The sequence below is a fragment of the Quercus lobata genome, chromosome 3, assembly GCF_001633185.2.
Source record: "Quercus lobata isolate SW786 chromosome 3, ValleyOak3.0 Primary Assembly, whole genome shotgun sequence".
NCBI lineage: Eukaryota > Viridiplantae > Streptophyta > Magnoliopsida > Fagales > Fagaceae > Quercus > Quercus lobata.
The window spans coordinates 66,171,589-66,180,581 of record NC_044906.1 but is presented as its reverse complement, the minus strand read 5'-3'; the positions used below and the strand labels follow the sequence as shown (position 1 = coordinate 66,180,581).

Genomic DNA, 8,993 nt, shown 5'->3' with positions numbered 1-8,993 from the left:
CACCATTGACAACCTTGATAATTGGTTTAGCTCATGTTGTTATGATGGGGGTCAGCCCCTTGAATGGTCTTGTATTTGGGGGGTTCATGCAGTGTATTTCAATTTCTGATTTCCTTATGTCTATTAGTTCTCCTCTTTGATTTGTTTGCTTTTGTTACAAGTGCAGAATACATTGTTTCTTTTCTCTTCATAAATAAACTTTTATTATCTATATAAAAAAAAAATCTTATAACCTTTAAGGAGTAAATATGTAATTAAATCTACAACTTTTAGGTCTTCACAAGTCATTTTACATGTAGCCTCTCCTTGTGCATTTTACCAAACAAAACTTGCACTTTTTATATATTGATATTGAAAATGACATTTTGAATAAATTTTTCTGATGCAGACAAATACGGTACTCAAAAAGTCAACACCTGATCCAATAATTGAATTCCATCGAAGGTGGAAATACTTTGGATCATTTTGTTTTCAAATCACAATAAGTATATTTTTTAATTTTTTGGACTTTAAATTTTTTTACCTGAAGAAAATTAAAATTTTTAATGTTCCTTCATGTTGCATTTTGTAGATGTCAACCAATTTCCAAGAATTTGATGAGGACCGTGACCGTTTTGAAGCTTACCAAGATAGTATAAGTAAATTACCTCTTGTGAGTTATGACGGATACAAACCTCATTTAAGAGCATTAGGAGAAAGGAATAAGAACTTCTATGCCTTGCTGGGAACAATTCCTGTTTGGGGGGGGGGGGTGGATTTTGGATAGTGGAACAAGTTGTAATTAAAATTTCTACTAATTAGGACAGTTCCATGTTCTTTCTTTTTTATTTTTCTATTTTTTTTTTTGATGGTGTTACTAGTGTTGTAGCTTATAGAGAAGTTATTTTAATTTCTTCATTTCTGTTGTATTGTATTGTTACCAATTACGAGACCATGGATGAAATTAAGCATTTTCTATATTTATGATTACTTACCCCTCATACCATCCAACTTTTGCTTGACATTTCTTTGTTCTCTATTTGTGTTTTGCAGTTTGCGTCTGTATTATTGGCATGATTGCCAAAAGTTGGTATTTAAATAGTAATTCTAATAAAGATCATGGTAATATTCCTCTTGCAGTTGCATTGGCTTGGTGATAAGTATTTATTATGTGGCCCTGAAGGAAATGATATTCACACAAAAAAAAAAAGTTCCCCATTTAAGTATTGTATTTCGACATGAGGCAAGTTTTATGATTATTGATATAAACCATAAAATGCAATTAGTTTGATGTTTGTTGTTACCAACTAATGAGATTGATGTTTTGCAGACGTGGAAGGAGGAGATGCAGTATGTCTACTCAGGAGAAGCCAGCTTTCCTGAAGTAGTCCCATGAAGAAAGCAATATAGATTTTATTATTTCCTGGTAATCAATATAGATTTCATTATTTCCTGCTAATGAAATGTGGATTAAAATTGGGGTTGATGTCAATATTTATGATGGCTTATAACTGCCAAATTCTGTTGTAAATTTATTTAAGAGCCTTCTTCTGAGTTCTAACCCACTGCTTCATTCAATAGAAAAGTAAGTAGTCGTTTTGAGAAGGAAAATTATTAGAGCTTTATTCAGTTTTATTAGGCCAATATAAATGTCCCATCACAAATACCAGCTTAGCCAATTCTGTTCAGGTTAAGTGGCTTTGAGCTTTTATTGGTGTAGGGGAATTTTTTATTTGCATTGCGAGCCTCCCTTCATTTGAATTAAAAATGATCTTTAGAAAATGACATTTTTATTTATAGCTTTTAGTCTTTTTCATCTAATTAAGATACCAAATGATCTGGCTTCTATTCTTGCTTTGTTTAATACCATCTTTATTCGCTACCAGTAGTGAAGGACACATGAAAGAGTGCTTTGGTTCTGAAAGCTTGTCCCAGTAAAATTACCACACTGCCTCATAAAAGTGCCTTATTTCCTTGAAATGCTCCTAAATGTGCCTTTTAATATTTCTTTTCTCGTTTGATTTAGACAATTCTGTTCTCTTTCGTTTAGACAAAAAGCCTCCTGTTGAGCTTTTTTTTGGACACGGTGATGGAAAAAATATGGTAGTGTCCAAAAGAATTCAGATATTGAATAGACAATTCAATACTCTAAATAGTAATGCAAATTTCTATTTCAACTATGTGGCCTGTGTATCATGTAAATGTTTCAAATATAAATTGCTGGTTGCAATCAGAAAGAGGCAGTGTTCAATTCTTGTATGCTTAGTCCATTTGAAAAGAATAATAGAAAAGTCAAAAAATAGAATGCCAGTAAGCATGTCTCTTGTGTTTTGAGCTGGGATGCACGGACGCGGCTCTGGACCCAGCACACCCGCGTCCGACGCGGCGACGCGGGAGGGACGCCGCAGACCGCGCGTCCGTGCCGCATCGTGCCACGTGGCTGTTCCCAACTCGCGCCGACGTGGCTCAAATCGGGCCAACTCGGGCCGTATCGGCCGAAACCGCCGAAATGGCTGGTTCAAGCCAAAATGGCCGAGTTAGGCCGAAATTCAAAAAAAAAAAAAAGGTGCAAAACGCACCGTTTGGACTTAACCTAAATACCTAAGACTCTCTCAAACACTCACACTTCGTCCAAAACTCCAAACACCCTCTCTCACTCCGTCCCTCATCTCCCTTCTCAGTGCGACTGTGTGCTCCGTCCCTCATCTCTCTTCTCTGTACTCTGAGCTCTCTGCGAGTGCTGTGTGCTCTGCTTCAGCCTTCAGGTGTGCTCTCTCTTCTCTTTTCTTGAATTTTTACTCTTTGTTTTTTACAATTTCTCTCTTTCAAATTGCTTAGAAATGAATTTATGAATCTGAAAATTTGTGTGCTTGACTACTTGCTGTGTTTTTTTTGCTTGTTTTTTTGGTTCTTGTGGGAGTTAAAAGGGTTTTGTTAACCTATGATTTGTGGGAGTTAAAGGGTTTTTTCGGTTCTGTGTTTTTTTGCTGTGAACCTGCTGTGTTTTTTTTGCTGTGAACTTGGTTTGATTTATCATTAATTTATTTAGTTAATAGTTATTATTTGTAGGTTAAATTGAATCTATTGAATTTGCAATGGACAAAGTTAATAACACAGAAAATTCACAAGAAGTGTCAAATGATGAATCTCCTCTTTGGCAGTATATGACTAAAGTAGAAAAACCAGCTGGTGCATCTGTTAAATCTGGTGGAAACACATACTTTAAGTGCAACTATTGTGATATAGTTTTTATGAGATCCTAATCTAGGGTTAAGGCTCATTTATTACAAATTTTTGGCAAAGGTACTAGAGCATGCGTTAAGGTGTCAAAGAGCCATAGGTTGGAAATGCAGCGGATGCATGATCAAGTTGAGAATAATAAGTTAGAGAAAGAACAGAGAAGTCAAATTCCCTTACCCCTACCTCCCCCAGGCCGTGGGATACCTATTTCCCCATTTCGGAGATAGGAAGGGAGTGATAATAGTCATAGTACAAATCCGGTTGATGCTAAGAGGAGGAAGGTGACTATGAATACTACTTTGGAGAAAGCATTCCAGAATAATGCTAGACATGATTTGGATAGCAGAATTGCTAGGATGTTTTACACCGGTGGGCTTCCATTTAACTTTGCAAGAAACCCACATTATCGTAGTTCCTATGTATTTGCTGCTACTCATACCATTCCGAGTTATGTTCCTCCTGGATACAATGCCTTGAGAACAACACTTTTGCAAAAAGAAAGAGCTCATGTTGAAAGACTTTTGAAACCAATTAAGGACTCTTGGCTTGAAAATGATGTAAGTATAGTTTCTGATGGATGGTCAGATCCATAAAGGAGGCCTCTTATTAATATTATGGTTGTATCAGATGGGGGTCCAGTGTTTATAAAGGCAATTAATTGGTCAGGTGAGTTCAAAGACAAGCATTACATTGCTAGGGTGTTGAAGGATGCTATAAAAGAGATTGGACATGAAAAAGTTGTCCAAGTCATCACTGATAGTGCTAATGTGATGAAGACTGTTGGAGCTCTTATTGAGGGTGAGTTTCCTAAAATATTTTGGACACCTTGTGTTGTTCACACTCTCAATCTAGTTTTGAAGAATATTTGTGCAGCAAAAAACACTGAAAAGAATGAAGTTACATATGAGGAATGTAGTTGGATTACACATGTTGCTAATGATGCATCCTTCATACGTGTTTTTATCATGAACCATTCAATGAGGTTGGCAATGTTTAATGAATTTTGTCCATTAAAATTGCTCCAAGTTGCTGATACTAGATTTGCTTCGGTAGTTGTAATGTTGAAAAGGTTGAAGTTGATAAAAAGATACCTTCAAGCCATGGCTATTAGTGACCAATGGGTTTCTTATAGGGAGGATGATGTTGGAAAAGCTCAAAAGGTGAAAGATATGATTCTAAGTGATCTTTGGTGGGATAATATTGATTATATCCTTGAATTCACAGCACCCATTTATGATATGCTACGAATAGCCGACACAGATAAGTTTTGTCTTCATCTTGTGTATGAGATGTGGGATTCAATGATAGAAAAGGTGAAGGCAGTAATATATCGGCATGAAGGCTTGGAAGATGATCAATATAGCTCATTTTTGGGTGTGGTGTATGATATACTCATTGATCAATGGACTAAAAATTGTACACCACTACATTGCTTGGCTCATTCCTTAAATCCTAAGTAAGTACATTTATTATCTATTTTCCTTAGTTCACCCTTTTAGTAAAACACACGTTTCATCTATATTTTTTTTTTAATCTTTAACTAGGTATTACTCCATTGAATGGCTTTCAGAGAATCCAAAACGCATCCCTCCACATCGGGATCATGAAATTTCTATGGAAAGAAGCAAGTGTTTGGAGCGATACTTTGAAGATGAGAATGACTTAACGGTGGTGAAGTTTGAGTTTGCTAAATTTTCAGGAGGGAGGTTTCCTTCACCAAGTGCCTTGATAGATAGGTGGACCTTACAACCTTTGGTTTGGTGGCAATACCATGGCTCTGCATTTCCAACTCTTCAAACCCTTGCCCTTAAACTTCTTGGACAACCTTGCTCATCCTTATGTGCTGAGAGAAATTGGAGCACATACAAATTCATTCATTCCTTAAAAAAGAAACAAAATGGCTCCTGCACGCGCTGAGGATTTGGTATATGTGCATTCTAATCTTCGACTCTTGTCAAGGCGCAATGAAGAGTACATACATACAACAACAAAGATGTACGATATTGCAGGAGACTCTTGGAATGAGAGCGACATGCATGGAAGAGCTGGAATTCTTGAAAATGCAGCTCTTACACTTGATGAGCTAGAGTTGGAGGCTATAGTTATTGGGAATGTTAACACTAGTGCTACTACTAGTGAAAGTGAAGCTCGAAGTGAAGCTATTGATCTTGAGGATGATGATCTTTGTGTTTGATTGTCTTGTTGATTATCTTTTATTTTGTTTTAGTTTCAAACTTATGAGTTGTATTCTAATTTCCAAACATCATGGAATGTTTTAGTTTCAATCTTGTGGATTGTATTTAATTTATGAACATCATGTTTTAGTTATTATCTACTATTGCTCTTAAATTTGGTATTTGTTTATATAATGTGAAAAAGTATGCTTAGCAATATATTAAACATATATTGTAAAAATATTTTTAATAATTTTTTAATCGCCGAGTCCTGCCGCACTCACACCCACCTTTTTCAAAAATTGCCGAGTCCCGCACCTGCACCCGCACTCGCACCCGCACCCGAGTCCCGAAATGCACCTGTGCTTCATAGGCTACAATGCTTGAAATTTCCTCATCAGAAATAAGTTCTGCAATAACTATTAGGAAATAAAAAACAAAAAAGGTCAAATACCATGCAAACATATAAAATAAATAAAATCTTAAAATTCTATAAATTAAAAAAGTTCAAAATCTATCTCACCATCAATGAGATCCAAAAACTACTTTCCAATCGGGCCCACAATGTTAAATTGTGGGATTTCAAAGCTAGTGGACCTTCCATGAATCTCACTTGGAATGATGACTCTATTCCTAAAAGTCCTTAGCAAAATATCACTAAAACCTTTTGGAAATCCAGATTTTCATATCCAGGTGGATACACTCCACACCCCTCAAAATCTTGTTCAAAATAAGGTTTTGAAGCATACGTCGATTGACAAAACCCTAAAGAAGATAAGAGATGAGTTACTTGAGGGAAAGAGTTTTAGTGTCGAGCTTGAATGGGTTAGCAGACACTGTAATGCGGTGGCAAATTCATTTGCAACATGGGTTGTGATATCCAATTTGCAAAGGAAGGTGGGGCTGATTTGTCTGGTTTTATACTTGAGAAGGAGTTCTATGCAATGGACTATCCTAAGTGGAAGGGAGAAGGGTTTTCTAAGTTTTTTTGATGAGGAGACATATCGGATTTGGGATAAGGATGCTGGATTTCCAAAAGGTTTTAGAGATATTTTGCTGAGGACTTTTAGGAATAGAGTCATCATTCCAAGTGAGATTGATGGAAGTTCCACTAGCTTTGAAACCCCACAATTTAACATTGTGGGCCTGAATGAGATCCAAAAACTGCTTTCCAATCAGGCCCACAATGTTAAATTGTGGGATTTCAAAACTAGTGGGCCTTCCATCAATCTCACTTGGAATGATGACTCTATTCCTAAAAGTCCTTAGCAAAATATCTCTAAAACCTTTTGGAAATCCAGCATCCTTATCCCAAATCCAATATGTCTCCTCATCAAAAAACTCAGAAAATCCTTCTCCCATCCACTTAAGATAGTCCATTGCATAGAACTCCTTCTCAAGTAGAAAACCAGACAAATCAACCCCACCTTCATTTGCAAATTGGATATCACAACCCATGTTGCAAATGAATTTTCCACCGCATTACAGTGTCTGCTAACCCATTCAAGCTCGACACTAAAACCCTTTCCCTCAAGTAACTCATCTCTTATCTTCTTCAGGGTTTTGTCAATCGATGTATCCTTCAAAGCCTTATTTTGAACAAGATTTCGAGGGATGTGGATCGATGTATCCTTCAAAGCCTTATTTTGAACAAGATTTCGAGGGATGTGGAGTGTATCCACCTGGATGTGAAACATATCTATCCGCAACCAAATTTGCCCATCGGCACACGGCCTTCACATCCAACTCCAAATTGTTCACAACATCTCCTTTCTATCAATGGAAGACCATTATGTAACATAGCATAACGGGTAGTAGGCTCGATCAACCACAACAAGCCTGGTCCCAATCAATTTCTTTCCCGGATTTGCTCGGTAGCTCTGCACCACAGCAACAATATTGGCGGTAAATGGATGATTTACTTGGTATCCATGTTGGTCTATTAACAACAATTTCAATACCTGACAATTTAACAAAGTAAATAAATAAAATGCTCAAATAAAACTTACAAATATAAATAGCTGACAGTAAGTTTGGTAATTACTAGCTAGACAACCAATTAGGGGTGTCCACAACTGAAACCTATCTCCCTAATGTGGCTTCTTTTTTCTTTAACAATAAAACTAGCTAGACAACCAATTAGGGGTGTAATCGGTTCAGTTCAGTCGGTTTGAAGTGCGGTTTTCGGTTGCTTCCAATTTCTTAGAACCAAACAGATCAGAGACCCAAAAAAAAAAAAGAACGGAGAAGAAGCACTGAAGCAGCATGATAGTCTATATGTGTTTTTTTGGATAAATTTTCTAACCATCCAAACAAGAGGGACTGTGGGGAGGCCGGCGGTAGAGGCAAAGACCATGAGAGAGAGGGACTGGAGAGTGGAGTGTGCTGCCGTCTGTGAGAGAGAGTACCGGTCGGCGCATTGGAGGGGGAGGAGCCGGAGGCTAAGTTGACGGAGCGAAGAAAGGCGACGGAGGAGTGGCGGATGGAGTTGGAGCCAAAAAGGGAGTCGGTGGCTTTGAGGTGGGAGCGGGAGCATGAGACGGTGGAGAAGAAGTCGGAGATGGAGACTTGATTGGTGACGAGGCTGGTGCGGATCCTGGAGCCTGAGTGAGAGCCGAGGTGGCTAGCAAGGTGAGAAGCATGAGAGTCACCAAAGTAGAGGAAGCCATTGTTGTGAGAAAATAGAGAAACCTCTACAGAAAACAGAGAGAGTGAGAGTGACAGAGATAAGTGTGGCTGGGTAGGGTTTTCTAACTTTTATTTTTATAGTATAATTAGTTTTAGTTTAATAGAAATTTACTTAGTTTAATCGTGATTAGTTAATCTAATGGATTTTAACTTTTAAATAACAATGTTTAAATGGAAAGAAATTAAAGAATCATAGAATAAAGGCCGGATTTGATCTAATCTGATCACAATATATATAAATATATATATATATATATATATAATGCCCAAATGGGCCTAATGTTTTAAAATAAAATGAAAGGGCTGGAGCCCCAACTAATGTACAAACTAGTGGCCCACCTTTAAAAAAAAATAATAATAAATATATATAGACTTTATATTAAAAATTTTATGTAAAATATATTATAATATGTTCGGTTCGGTTTCGATCGGTTCGATGTATTCAAACCTGAAACCGAAACTAAATTGAAATTTTTGGTTTTTAAAAATTATAAACCGAAATTGAACCAAATTGAAATTTTGGCAAAGGTTCAGTCGATTTCAGTCAGTTTTTTCGATTCGTTGGTTTTTTGCACACTCCTACAACTAATATTCTCAACTTACAAAATTACTAAATTAGACTATCCCTTCACACGTGGGCTCACCAAAATGTTCATTTTAAAAAAATTGGGGCTGGAACACAACTAAGAAGGCCCAATCAAGAAAGTTTATATACACACAAATTTTCAAACACCCAAGTAATGTGTCAAATTATTAGTGATAGGTTAAAAAAAAAAAAAAAAGATTTCAATGGTGGGTCTAGATCACAAAACTTATAAATGCTTGCCAATTCAACTTATTGCTCAAGCTCAATTCCCTCTTGCCTATATTTTTTTGATAAATATCAAAGGTTTGCCTTTTTTTTCATTGCAG

The 8,993-nt window shown here is 36.7% G+C and overlaps 1 protein-coding gene across 1 annotated transcript; it reads left to right on the top strand.

Annotated features, from left to right (window-relative positions):
- The first annotated feature begins 3,833 nt into the window (after positions 1 to 3,833).
- Positions 3,834 to 5,413, top strand: LOC115981306. The gene is made up of 3 exons (XM_031103461.1): positions 3,834 to 4,675; positions 4,764 to 4,925; positions 5,110 to 5,413. Exons 1-3 carry the CDS (start codon positions 3,834 to 3,836, stop codon positions 5,411 to 5,413), a joined length of 1,308 nt encoding a protein of 435 aa, XP_030959321.1.
- The last annotated feature ends 3,580 nt before the right edge of the window (positions 5,414 to 8,993 follow it).

Excerpts from the sequence above, each read along its gene's own strand:
- LOC115981306 (XM_031103461.1), top strand. The coding sequence starts at position 3,834 with ATGGTTGTATCAGATGGGGGTCCAGTGTTTATAAAGGCAATTAATTGG. Across the intron at positions 4,676-4,763 it reads GCTCATTCCTTAAATCCTAA|GTATTACTCCATTGAATGGC; the intron begins GTAAGTACATTT and ends ATCTTTAACTAG. Across the intron at positions 4,926-5,109 it reads GCTAAATTTTCAGGAGGGAG|AAACAAAATGGCTCCTGCAC; the intron begins GTTTCCTTCACC and ends TCCTTAAAAAAG.